This window comes from Osmia lignaria, chromosome 16, assembly GCF_051020975.1.
Source record: "Osmia lignaria lignaria isolate PbOS001 chromosome 16, iyOsmLign1, whole genome shotgun sequence".
Classification (NCBI taxonomy): domain Eukaryota; kingdom Metazoa; phylum Arthropoda; class Insecta; order Hymenoptera; family Megachilidae; genus Osmia; species Osmia lignaria.
The window spans coordinates 8,701,344-8,715,310 of record NC_135047.1 but is presented as its reverse complement, the minus strand read 5'-3'; the positions used below and the strand labels follow the sequence as shown (position 1 = coordinate 8,715,310).

The window sequence follows — 13,967 nt, the reverse complement described above, 5'->3', positions numbered from 1 at the left end:
ACAAAAGGCGTGCGCTATGAAGAGAGCTATCCATCGACAGTATGGTGATAATAGACACTGTCATGGGGTTGCTCTCTTTGTGGATGCCGCTAAATTCAGCGACCATCAGTAATAATGAAAATATAAACAACCTTCAATTGGGTAAGTTAGAAGTAAAATGTGACGAATTCTAAACTTATGGTGAATAGTGATTTACCTATCATCAGGACCAGATTAAGATTTCTCGGGCCTCGAGGTTGTCAAATCTTTTCGAGGGCCCCCTTGTATGTATGTAAACCGAAATTTCTTTCAGCTGCATGTTATAATAAACTTAAAACACTTTTATGAATGCTCTATAATTGTTAAATACCTTTTTCCCCTATTGTTACCTCCTTCTGACTTACAACAACGACAATGGTTTATTTATTTCACACAGATAAGTAAAATTACTTTTCTTAATGATGTTCGCATCTCTGTTATATTTACGCCTTCGTTATAATTAAAACAAATATTTCGATAATTTAAATTGGTTTCTCAACTTAATACATAATAGCTTGAGATTGCGAAATCATATGTAATTAATGATTTCACTGTTACGAATGATCTATAAAACAGATAGCAGGCACCAGACAGTAAATAGATATTAAACCTGTGATATATTAACTGTGATATCATATAAGCTGATATAAGGTGAAAAGTAAAGTCATTCTCGAGACACTGACAATGAGTGATGAGGTATAGTCGTTGGTGTCGAAGTAATCTATTATTACCGTCAACGTGCGTTAGACTGTTGCAATACGAATTGTTTTACATTTCCCAGTCTTGTTGGATCTGCAGTCACTGCTACAGTACTGTAAAATATTTGAAAATTTTGATAATTTAGGGCTGGCAAACATGAAACCAATCTTTATAAATTAGGCGCCTTGCGCTGAAGCGCGTCAGTCTGTCTTCGGACGTCGAAGAGGTAGGGGGGTATGCTCTTATTCTCGATAGCAGCGCCATCTATACAAAAGCGCCTCAAACTACTCGACGAGTTACCGATCGATTTTCCGAAACAGGGGAACAGTAGCGCCGCCTGTCGGGAAGTGGCAGAAACTACGAAACAATTTACCGATTGCCGAAGGATAGGTCGGTAATTCGTCGAGTAGTTTCCTCTGCTTTCTGATAGGGGGCGCTAGTGTTCCCCCTTTCGGAAAATCGATCGGTAACTCGTCGAGTAGTTTGAGCCGCTTTTGTATAGATGGCGTTGCTATTGAAGATAAAAGCATACACCCCCCGCCGCCGCAACGACCGAAGACAGACTGACGCGGTTAGTTATACACAAAATTTTAGTTTATATAAAAACGCTATCGACGTATTATACTTATTTTTTGCCTGAAAAATCGAAGCGAATCAATAAAGATTAAACCTAATTTATTTTGTACATAAACATAGAGGTTATACTATCTTTGAATTCATACTGTTATTTCATTTTTCATTCGATTATTTCGCATAATAATAACAAAAAAAGGTACATTGAATTTATTAAAGGTAAGAATCCAATTTCTAATTATATCAAAAGTGAAACATTTATCATAACTTAGCTATTAAATTAACAACCGACATATTATGTAAATTTATATTTCTCTTTTAGTTTATTTGAACTGTTAAATATGGCATGCATACCATGTGTCGCTATACCCATACTTCTCATTATATGGAGGTTCCTGGTACAACCATTATTATTGAAATGGTGGCAGTTTAGAAATAAACAAAAGATAACAGCTGATGAACAACCTCCAGAATTGATAAAGGAATGCAAAAATGGAGTTTGTACATTAACTTGGAAGAAAAGTCAAGAAAATAAAAAAACAGATTAAAATACATGTTATTTGTGAATGTTATTATTATGCATCTCTTAAACTCAACTATATTTCGATTATACTTAAAAAAAAAAAAAAATTAACAGTTTGATGGATAATAAAAAAGGATGTTCAATTTATTATTTTAAAATACGTTACATATCGCTTAACAAATATTTAAAAGTCAATGAAATACCTTAGTCCTAATGCACATTCCTAAGTTCAACTTCAAATACCAATGTACTGTTACCTGGAATGACTGGAGGTGAACCTTTTGCTCCATATCTGCAATAAGGAAATTATTTGTAACCAAGCTACATATTTATAATGGAATATAAATTAAATAATAATACTTACGCCATAGCTGGTGGTATTGTAATACGCCGTTTTCCTCCTACTTTCATTCCTATAATACCGGCATCCCATCCTTTAATTACTTCACCCTTTCCAAGTCTAAATTTAAAACCTTCTCCTTGTGTTGTCGAGTCGAATTTCTTTCCATTTTTCAAACGGCCAACGTAATATACTGATACAAATCTTCCACTCTTTGCAGGAATACCGTTGCCGATTTTTAGTTCTTCTATTTGCACTCCACCTTCTACTACCCTCTTCTTTTGATCGCTTTGAACATTTTGCTCAGATGACTGAAGTTCTTTATTTTTTTTCTGTTTATTTTTCTGTTCTTGTTTCATTTCTTTTCCATTTACTAATTTCTTCTTATCTTCTTTTTTTTTCTGTAGCTGTTGTTGCTGTTTATTCTTTTTATCCCTCTGTTGAACTTTTACTTTCTTCTTTTCCTCTTCATTGTTCTCCTCCTCATCTTCTTCGCTATCTTCTTCTTCCTCTTCTAATATTGGTTCTTCTTCTTCTTCTTCTTCAGTATCATTCTCTTCATTTAAGCCATCCAATTCTATATCTTCATCCGAAGATTCTGCTTTAATTTCATGTTTAGGGCGCTTGGTAGTCTTGTCATTTTTTAAAGAATCCTTTGCTTTTCTTTTTAACTTTTGGTCAACTAATTCTGGAACTTCATCATCATCATCTTCTTCTTCTTCTTCTTCTTCTTCTCCTTCTTCTTCTTCTCCTTCTTCCTCTTCTTCTAATTCATCTAAATCCAGATCTTCATCAGGTATTAAATAACCAGTTAAATGTATGTGACCATGACCATTACATGTAAATGCAATCTTAGTTCCTTCTTCGAAATTTAAATCAAGCGGGACTTGCCATGTGGTATTTTTTTTCAAACTGCATAATAGATAATTTCTGTTATCATAGCATAACATTACTTGAACCAAATTATCATCTGTAATAAATAAAAGTTTAGATAAATTAATTTTAAAAGAAGTTGCTCTATAAAATATAATTTCTTCAAGCATATAATCTACTTTTATTCAATTGAAATTGAATAGTATTTTGTGCTAGTATATTTATGTTAAAAGATTTAAAAAATAACGTTAAATTGATTTCTAGCTTTTACCGGCAGTTAACAGGTCTAAACTGGCCATTGAAACGTGGAATGATTTTTCAACGGTCTGTGTGTACCGTTTATTCGGTTCCATTATCAAACCTGAAAAAAATCAGTACATTTTATTACAATTTTATTATACTGTCAACAGCAAATAGTTTTTCGAAACCACATGGCGACGCCATTCTGAAATAGCCTTTACCGGCAAATTTTGGAAAACCAATATGTATTTTTATTCGTACATAATTCACTTACCCCAAAACATCTTGGCTTTATTATTGTTTAACGTTCGTTTAAATAATATAAAGTATTAATAATTACAGCTTTTACTTATGTATGTACGTAAAATATAACTATATATACAGCACGCAGCACGCTTTATACAACGAACTACACGAATCACCTATCTCTCTCACGGACTCGCACCAACCAACTGCCAACTGGTAATGAACATCTCACAAGGTGCTATATATGCGCAAGAAGTCGATTTCCAACATGAATTATTTTTTTATAGACTAGATACTTGTATCATACCTTTATCATCGCCAATAATTAATATTTAATATATTTAAAAAGACCTATTTCTCTGTATAGTAAATAAATAACTCTCTTATTACATATTCTTAGTTAAATAAATATTTAATAAAATTAAAATGTTTTATCAAAATATATTTTATTGCACATTTTTTATTGTATATCATTAAAAATTATAGATATATTATACATAAAATTATATAACAAATATAGACATTTATATTAATTTGTCTATGGTGCAAGAAAGCCTACATATTTACATATGAGTACTTGCATCTGTAAAATGTATACTTTTTGACATAGAAGGATTAAAGTGAAGTTGATTGTTATGTTATAGACTTGGTATTGTACATACATACATACTTAAATTATTTTGTAAATTGCCAAAATGATGATGGATTATTTTGTAACAAATAATTCTTTAGCACCTGCTCCTATGGGAATTCAAAGTACCGCAGGTGCAGTTCCTGTAAAAAATGATAAAGGTTAGTAACCAAATGTTATAATTTTTAAATCATAACACAAACAAAGGATCTACTTACTTGACAATGATTGTTAAAATTAAATAATTGATAATGTGTAAATATTTTGGTAATAACATCTTAACAAATGTGTAATACTTGTAGGTGAACTTTCTATGAAAAAAGTAAAAGTGCATCGTTATGTCTCTGGAAAACGGCCTGATTATGCACCAGCAGCTAGCTCAGAAGAAGAATCTGAAGATGAAGATTTCTTAGAAAAACGAGCGCATAAAAATTATGAAGAAAATGAGACTTCTACGGATGCTCCGATACAGTCACAGATTAAGGTCCGCGACGAAGATGATCCGCGAATAAGAAGATTAACGCGATTAGAAAAACATAAAGAATCTAATGTAGAAATTCGTGCTGAAAGACATAGACATATCCATGAACCAGAATTAATTGAAGTTGAACCAGAAAGAACCAGAGAAAGGATCAAACTTGAAAGTTCAGATTCATCGGAAGACGAAGAATTGTCAGATTCAGAAATCGAAAGAAGGAGAGAAGCCTTAAAGCAACGAGTTTTGTCTAAGAAAGAAAATGAAGAAGAATTAATTCACGGGGAAGAGGATGAAAGATCCGGGGATAGTTCAGAAGAAAGTTCAGAATATGAGGAATACACAGATTCTGAAGAAGAAACTGGACCAAGATTAAAGCCAGTTTTTGTTCGTAAAAAAGATAGAATTACAGTAATGGAAAAAGAAAAGGAAGCAATGAAACAAAAACAAGCAGAAATTGAAGCAAAGAAAATGGCTGAAGAACGAAAACGGCAAACACTGCGGGTAAGTTTAATTCTTTATCGAAAAAGATATTTTTGTTAACTTGATATTTATTTTATAGATGGTAGAAGAAGCAATAAGGAAAGAAGCACAAGTTGGCAAAAACACTAATGAAACTGAAGGAAAACTGGAGGATGTTTGTACCGATGATGAAAATGATGAAGTTGAATATGAAGCTTGGAAACTGCGAGAATTAAAAAGAATTAAGCGCGATCGTGAAGAACGAGAACAGTATGTTGTATCATTAAAAATAATGACGTTTATATCTATTGTATTTTTCATTTAATAATTATGTTTTAGGCTTGAGAAAGAACGGCTAGAAATTGAACGGATACGTAATATGACGGAAGAAGAACGAAGACAAGAAGCTCGATTGAATCCGAAAGTTATTACGAACAAAGCAGCCAAAGGGAAATACAAATTTTTACAGAAATATTACCATCGTGGAGCCTTCTATTTGGATAAAGATGATAATATATTTAAACGAGATTTCTCTGGCGCAACATTGGAGGACCACTTTGATAAAACGATTTTACCAAAAGTTATGCAAGTGAAAAACTTCGGTCGTAGTGGTAGAACTAAATACACTCACTTGGTGGATCAAGATACCACTCAATTTGATTCACCTTGGATTTCAGAAACAGCTCAAAATTTAAAATTCCATAATAATCAAGCAGCAGGAATGAAACAAGTGTTTGAACGGCCATCGTTGAAAAAACGGAAAAATGAAAATTAATTTAATTAAGTAATTTATAATATGTTTATTTCAATAAAATAATGCATTAAAAAAGTAATTAATAGTTAAATAATATAAAATTGCATATCAATATTATTGTATGTATAGTATTAACGAGGCACACTAAGGCCCTGGAGTGGCCGGACTCTTGGACTTTGCAAAGGAGGCCGGCCTTCACAATGTACCTCGGTAGCCGGAACTACCCGTATGGGCTCGGGTACAATGGTCCCTTGAGGACTGAGTGCCCGACGCGTTCAATAATAATAAGAATAATAATAATAATAATAATAATAATAATAATACATAGTATTACATATAACCTCTTGTACATACATAAAAATACTCTCCATAATTTATTATAATTTTTCTATTATTTTTATGTAGACAACAAACTTTTTAAAGCTTGTTTAGCAACGGCACATTTAGCTTGCTTTTTATTTATACCAAATCCGTGAAAAAGTTTTACTTTTCCAGCGATAGTTACTTTTAAAGGTACCATAACTCCGTTCGTGCCTTCAATTTTATGGGCATTTCTAAAAAATATATTATTTAGTGATAAATTTGGAAAATTTACAAAAACAAAATATACTTACAAAAACTGTGGATGAGCGCCTTGAGTTTCATATAATACACGAATTGGTTGTTTTGGGATATTTTTACTAAATTCATCTAAATAAAGATCAAGTATTATAATGAATATTAATTTTCAGTTAATTATTTCCAAGTTTTCAAATTATTATATCAGTACTTACCAATTTCTTTATGCATGAGCGAGTATATTATATCCCAAGTTTTTTTAAGATTCTTACCACTGTCCAAATATATTGCACCTATGACAGATTCATATAAATCTCCCAACACTTTAGGAACATCTACATGCTCGACTATATTACATTCATCTTCTTCCAATAAGATCCATAAAAGCTATTAGATATAAAATACATATAGGTATTACATATATGTATACACATATGTAATTTATTATAACAAAATATTGTAAAATACCTCGTCATTTACAACATGATCTCTTTCTTCTTGAAATTTTACAAAACGATTTATCGCTTCATTTAAATTTGGTGCATAAGCTAATAATGCAGTATGTAAACCATATCGTACACTTAAACACGCAAAGGTAATATTATTAACAAGAGCAGACCTTAAATCTGTCAATTCACCAGGATTTAAATTTCCACAATTTTCATAAATATAACATGTAATTAAGAAATCTAAAACAACATATTGAAATAATATTACTTAAGTGTAACATGTTCAAAAGAATTTCCAAGTATTAGAAAATACATTAATATAAGTTTTCAAATATTTTCTTACCGAGTATAGCGTCACCAAGAAATTCCAATCTTTGATAACATTCGGTTACATTATTTGCTGTATACGAGGGATGTGTAAAAGCCTAAAACAGTTTGTTTCTTCCATATTAAATTATGAATTATTAAAATTTTTACGTAATCAATTCCATTTTTATTAGCAAACTATTTTATTCGATACAATTTTATTTATAATGTTTATCATATCATCAATTTCTACTTTTCACTTTGTGGAATTGATTACTTTCGTTTCTGAGAAGATCATTTATTTGTGTATTATAGTTCAATTAAAAAAATAACAAGTTTACACGATATGATTAAAACTAAAAGGCCATATGTTCTACGCGTTTTTGTGTGTGTGTGTGTGTAATTCTGACAAAATTATGTAACACCACTAAAAATAGAAAATCTAATCCGTTTCCTTAAATAATATTAAAAATATATATACATAAATATACCTTAAGTAAAAATGCTTGATTTTTAAATTTATACCCAAGTTTTGTTTCTATGTTGGAAGCCCACGGCATGAAACGATTTATATTCTCCTGAGCAACAAAATCCTCTGAAATATCATATAATAGCCCACGAATATCAATTTCATTTGGTAAAATTTGTAACCATTTCAACAAAATAATGGTATCTTTAATACCCAAATGCTGTTAAAGTGAAAATTGAAATTAGTGTAATTGTTTATATAAGAGTCATACTTGTTAACTACATCACATGGATATATTAAAATATAATCGAAGCTCTAAGGCTTTAATGAAAAGAATTGCACAAATATTATATGTCTGATATTTCAAACTTACTGTAAGATATACACCAATTAGTGCTTCTATGCAATCAGCTACTGTTTTATCAGAAACAGTTTGTATTCCAAGATAATGTTCCATACCAGTTTGTGATTCTGCTGGCTCCCAATTTAATACTTTCTCTTCTATTACACTGTTGGTGGTTTCACTTATAGTTCCAATAAATTGTTCAGTTTTAGGTATTTGAATTTCATATAAAACATTTGGTGATACCTTAATGTAAAATTTTACTTATTTTAATTCTTTAAGTTTTATAATAATATTATAATCATGTAATTATTAAAATAATATAAACCTCTGTTTCTAATAATAATGTTTGAAGCTGTCTGTTTACTGTATAAGCAGGAGCAATAAAATTACTTAATGGTGCAAAATCATCAACTTTCATACGTCCGGGAATGTTCTTCTTAACTCCACAGTAATAAAGATTACGATTACCAATTAGTTTCCCTTTTAATGTTGTTAACGGACCTTCGTTACAGTTTGGAAACGTAGTGTACAAAAATAAAGATACAATAAATTTTAAATAAGAATCTCCTAAAGTTTCTAGGCGTTCCAAATTAAATGCATCTTGCCCTGATTTACTTGTTAGGGCCTATAAAGATATTAATTTTTACAAAGTAATATTTTATATTATAGTTCAAGCGAAAGAAAGAAGATAAATAATATACTTACATACATAATTTGCACAGGATCAGGTCCTTCTGAATCTTTTAATAATAAAATATTCAAATCAGGTACTGCTATTGATGGTCTATTTTTAAAATTAACTTTAGTATTTTTCTGAAAAAAAATGTATTTTATACGTGATTAAAATATTTATGACAAATATTTTTTTTTTTTAAGTATCAAGTATTACCATTGCATCATTATTGAATTCACATGTTCCTTGTATAAATTGACAATAATGTTCAATCTGAATCAATTGAACTTCTTCAATGTTTCTATATAAATCAGGTGGTTCTTGGTCTTTTGACCATGGATAGTGATGTGTCTCTATGTTCAATACTTTTTAGGAACAAACAATTATTTTTAAAACTGACTTTTGGAAAAAATAATGTAAAAAACAGAAACGATTTCTAAAATATAAAATACATACCATCTACTTCTGGACCATTTAAAACTGATTCTGGTTGTGAATCATCGATAGTTTCATTAGTAGAAGTATCTAAATCTAGTAAACGGTCAAATGATTCTTCTTTGTCTTCATCAGTTATTACTAATGGAGGCCATTCATTATCATTCGATAACAATCCTAACTTAGCTTCTTCAGCAATAGTATATCTTAAGTCTTCTGCAATTAAAAGTTGTGAAACTCTATGCAAAATAGATGGTAACAATGTTGTTTTCAGCCAGTATAAAGCTGGAAAGTTAATCCTGATGCATAATTCTGGAACCAGATGTTCTTTAAAATCTTTAGAAGATTCTGCCCATTTACGTTTCCTTAATTCAACCTGCATGTGTCTATACACAAAAAATATATTTTTAATTATAAACTTGATTTTACCTGAATTACACATAAAAACTTGCATATTACCTGGGTTTTATATAATCAATCTTTCTCGATATCGCTTTTACTTCTACCATTGGTTGCTTTGAATTTTTTATTACTAAACCGTGTTTTTCTTTAAAATAATGAGCATATGAAAAGAAATTTTCACTTGGAAAACATGAATTTGGTGTAAGATCATCACAAATTTGTGTGACTATATATACATCCGCAGAAGGTCTGTAACTAGGTATAACTAAAGATAATTCATAATCATTATTCTTAAAATGAAAAGGAACTGACGGTGGTATTCGTTTTATACAATCATATTGTCTTATAATCGGCCAATTTATTTCCCACTTTTCATCAACTAAAAAGTTACTATTTGTAGTAAATTTTATTGAAATGTATGGTAACATATAATAAAAGACTTACCTGGTACAACTAGAAAACAATTATCATAATTGTAATTATCAAATAACATGAAAGGTTTTATGACAGGTATAATTTGACTAAATATTAAAGTGTGAAAAATTTTTAAGTATCCAATTTCTTTTTCAGATAATGTCATTGTTGCATAATTTACTTTAACATCAACATTCAATTCATCAGCATTCATAAATAATGGAAATGATGGTGTCTATAAAAAAGTGTGATTTATAAAATGAACATTACAAAAGTATAAATTTAATCTTTTTACCTTCGGCATTGGATTTGCAGAAAGTATTGCAAAGCCTGCAGCACTATTCAGTAAATTATAGAATACCAAATGTCGGTTATCATCATGCGGTACAGAATACTTAGGCTGAACATGAAGAACATGCAAGTATAATATCATTCCTGGGAGCGGAAATGCACCGTACAGAGCCGATGGAAACTATAAATAATTTTAAATTATACGTATGAATCAATACAATTTAATTTGAAATAGTAAATTTGTAATTAAATTTTACTTGTAATTTATGATGTCGTTTCTTTTTGTAAGTTCCAATTAATGCCCTGTCTTCTGACTTTTCCTCATTTATCCAAGTTGGAAATAAATAATCAATATTTTCTTCTGGCATACTTATTATATTTGGTACTAATTTATCAGATAATCCGCCAATTTTATGTAATTCTATACACATCTTCATTGCTGCAGACCTTTTTGCAGAATTAATGGAGGGCATAAGATCACCAAAAATAACGGTTTTTAATGGGGCTATACTCGGTAATTTAAGAGAAACCTACAAAATATGTAATATAAACATATTATTGTGTAAAACAAAAACATGTCATTTTTATAAAGTTTTTATTACCTTACAAAGATCATCCCCATTCAATTTTTCTTTGTACAATATCCAAACAGGTACTAAAGAAACATATTTAGATTTTAATAATGAAACACAGTACCGGTTTATTAAACTAATTGCTGATTGCTCTGTTACAGTATGTGTTATTCCATCTTTATCAGTAACAACATATGGTTTAATTTCAAATTTATACAATTCATTTTTAATTTCATTTTTTGTTGGTTCTGCACGAATATTGGTTTTACCTACTAAAAGCTATTTAACAAGGATAAATTTAATAAATTTGTATCAATAAATATCTTATGAACGACGATAACTGTTATTAACAAAAAATACCTGTTGTAAATATTGCTCCACCATTTGAAATTGCTTATATCGTTCTAAATAAGTCGCGTCATTTTTTGGTAATAATAATACATAACGACTGGAAGCAAATCGTGCTCTTCCCTTACTTTGAATATATGATCTAACATCCATTGGTAAATTATATCTTATGACTAATGTACATGTTGGTATATCTATACCTTCGTCTATAACGTCTGTTGCAATAATACAATTTGACAAACCATTTTTAAACCTAGATTTTCAAAAAGATATGTTTTTAATACCAATAAATAAAAGATAATGTAAGAATAAAATAACGTTATACCTTAGCAAAGCTTCCTTGTTCCATTTTGATATGCATAAGGATTCTTTACAATTTTTATAAGGATTATTTGAGAACCCAACCACAAAATCAGGTTTTAAAAATTTGTATTCTTCATCATGCATTGACAAATTCTAAAATAACAAATTTTTAAATAATTATAGAAGAATAATTTATCTAGGTATTAAAAGTAAAAATTAAATTCTACCTTTAACACTTGATATAACACTTTCACTGTAAATCGTTGTCGTACAAAAATAATGCAACAAAACTTCTGATCATCACTTTTACTGTTATAGAAATTTTTTAATAGATGGAAAAGTTTTCGCGTTTGGTCACATGAATAACTGTAATGGAAAATTTTTACTTTATACATATGTGATTATCAAAATTACATTACATTAAATTTAAATATATTAATAAATTTAGAATAAGATTTTAATAATTTATAGTAAATGTAAATGTTACTTATGAATTCTTTCCAATTCTGTGTTGATTTTCATTTTATTTTCAAGTAACTTCCTACATTTAGTTATTTGTGTTATAAGATATTCCAAAATATACACAGTATCCTGCAAATAATATAATGTAAAATACGAAAAAATTAAACTCGCTATTTAATGTATAAACGTACCAAATCCTCTGCATTTTTTTTTAAACATTCTAATTGAATTAAATGTAGTAAAGCAGATTTATCAGCACCATAAATTCCTGTATTAAAAATTGAATATAAATCATTTTATTTATTTAATTATCTAACAAGTATTTTCTTCATAGTTATACCTGTATGTAGAAATTGATTTTTAATATCTTCCATTATAGAAATTAACTTTTTAATAACAGGTTTGGGTCTAAATTCAATGCTTGATTCAATGTTTTTCAATGAAGTATCCAAAACTATTTGTTCCAAAATTTGACTTGTTTCCATAATAATAGTGGTAATTTGGTTTTCAACATCAGATGCATCACACACATCAAATTTAACAAATATCTGTTCAGGAACTGGATAATAACTACGAAGTTGGTCAAATGTATTTACAGTTGCTACTTTTGCTTGAAAAGTTACTTCTAAAGACTGCAATGAGTTAATTATTATTTTAGCTTAATTAAAATATTAGCTGTTTTCTAGTCTTATAATAAGTAACATTACAATGTAATAGTATTACATTAATGAATGTAACTTAAAATTATAGAATTACACAAATACATTTAGTAATATACCTTAATAATTGATTCCACTTTATTCAACTTCACATTAGAATTTAATAGGGTTGCTGATAAACCTAAAATTCTTGGTTGCTCTTTAACAGGACAAGTTGTAAAAAGCTGCATTATTTGTCTCATAGGATGATCATTTACTGCTCTATGACATTCATCAAAAATTATTAAATTTATTTTATTTAAATGCATATATCCATGACAAATTGCATCTACTAAAATTTGAGCTGTCATTACTAACACCTGTAACGTCACATTTTTTGTAAAAAAAAAACATTAATTCAATAAATAATTTATATAGTAACTGATAGTGTTTCCTATAATAATTTTCTAGAATAATTTCTAAGTAATATTTACAGCAATAGTATACAGCAGTAAAATTAACAAACAATACCTGACTGTTTTTTAACTGTTGCTCCCATTCCATATCTTTCCAAAAATCAACATTACAATCACCACTGAGTGCTCCACAAGATAAATCAGTTAATCTTTTAATATATTCACTTTGTTGGGTAACCAAAGGTACTGTATTGACTATAAATACAGTATGTTTCCTCCCATCATCATAAGGTCTAAAATTTTGCAGTAAAAATAATTAATCAGAAGCAACAAAGTAATGTTTTCGCGTGTATATATATGTAATTCAATGTTAACTACAAAGCAATTTGCTTTTAATTCAACAGCATTAAACATATTTAGGGCACTGAAATACATTCAATTCATGACAAATATTCAAAAAGTAAATTATGATAAATACCTTTGAACATCTGCACTTAATTCTTTTATAAGCATAATAGCAATAAATGTTTTTCCAGCACCAGTGGGTAGATAAACAATAGTATTTTGTTTAAGTGCTACTTCCAAAAGATCAATTTGATATGTTCTTGCTATAAAGTCATCTGTATTGTTCTCCATGGCTTTAAATAAATAGGAAAAGGTACCTTAAACAAATAATATATAAAAATATTATTTCGTTTAAAAACAAAAATAATTCATTTAACACTCACCAAAAAATAAAGAACCGAATAAATCAAATGAATAACACTTCAAATACACGATCGTGTTTTTACAAATATTACTACCAAGAATCTCACAGAACTGGGGAACTCCCAAAATGAAATCACCATTGATTAACGTGATACAAGACATTCTAACCAAGTGATTTTTATACCAATGTTTCCAGATACAGTTTTCATTCGTAAAATGCATATTATATTTATTGGAAAATGATGTAAAATTAGTTATAAGATTTTTATACAAAATAATTAAAACGTTTATATATATAAAATTTAATTTCCTACTAAATATGTGTAAAAATGGTTAAAATATT

At 29.1% G+C, this 13,967-nt stretch overlaps 3 protein-coding genes across 3 annotated transcripts; 1 reads left to right on the top strand and 2 right to left on the bottom strand.

Moving 5' to 3' along the window:
* Nucleotides 1-1,871: 1,871 nt before the first annotated feature.
* On the bottom strand, nucleotides 1,872-3,737 carry Fkbp39 (FK506-binding protein 39kD). The gene is made up of 4 exons (XM_034317430.2): nucleotides 3,541-3,737; nucleotides 3,298-3,387; nucleotides 2,178-3,123; nucleotides 1,872-2,105 (listed from the first exon to the last, which is right to left on the bottom strand). Exons 1-4 carry the CDS (start codon nucleotides 3,548-3,550, stop codon nucleotides 2,024-2,026), a joined length of 1,128 nt encoding a protein of 375 aa, XP_034173321.2. The 5' UTR covers nucleotides 3,551-3,737; the 3' UTR covers nucleotides 1,872-2,023.
* Nucleotides 3,738-4,089: 352 nt separating this feature from the next.
* Nucleotides 4,090-7,026, top strand: Mfap1 (Microfibril-associated protein 1). The gene is made up of 4 exons (XM_034317382.2): nucleotides 4,090-4,304; nucleotides 4,446-5,122; nucleotides 5,181-5,350; nucleotides 5,420-7,026. Exons 1-4 carry the CDS (start codon nucleotides 4,208-4,210, stop codon nucleotides 5,853-5,855), a joined length of 1,380 nt encoding a protein of 459 aa, XP_034173273.1. The 5' UTR covers nucleotides 4,090-4,207; the 3' UTR covers nucleotides 5,856-7,026.
* Nucleotides 5,866-13,801, bottom strand: Dcr-2 (Endoribonuclease Dcr-2). The gene is made up of 26 exons (XM_034317350.2): nucleotides 13,645-13,801; nucleotides 13,395-13,578; nucleotides 13,032-13,209; nucleotides 12,641-12,880; nucleotides 12,203-12,494; nucleotides 12,054-12,130; nucleotides 11,888-11,991; nucleotides 11,628-11,766; nucleotides 11,423-11,553; nucleotides 11,110-11,350; nucleotides 10,780-11,028; nucleotides 10,435-10,707; nucleotides 10,182-10,358; nucleotides 9,917-10,121; nucleotides 9,530-9,851; nucleotides 9,092-9,456; nucleotides 8,852-9,000; nucleotides 8,668-8,775; nucleotides 8,288-8,587; nucleotides 7,990-8,205; nucleotides 7,639-7,836; nucleotides 7,185-7,266; nucleotides 6,861-7,081; nucleotides 6,608-6,779; nucleotides 6,449-6,524; nucleotides 5,866-6,388 (listed from the first exon to the last, which is right to left on the bottom strand). The coding sequence occupies exons 1-26, from the start codon at nucleotides 13,784-13,786 to the stop codon at nucleotides 6,232-6,234; spliced, it is 4,998 nt and encodes a 1,665-aa protein (XP_034173241.2). The 5' UTR covers nucleotides 13,787-13,801; the 3' UTR covers nucleotides 5,866-6,231.
* Between the last annotated feature and the right edge of the window lie 166 nt (nucleotides 13,802-13,967).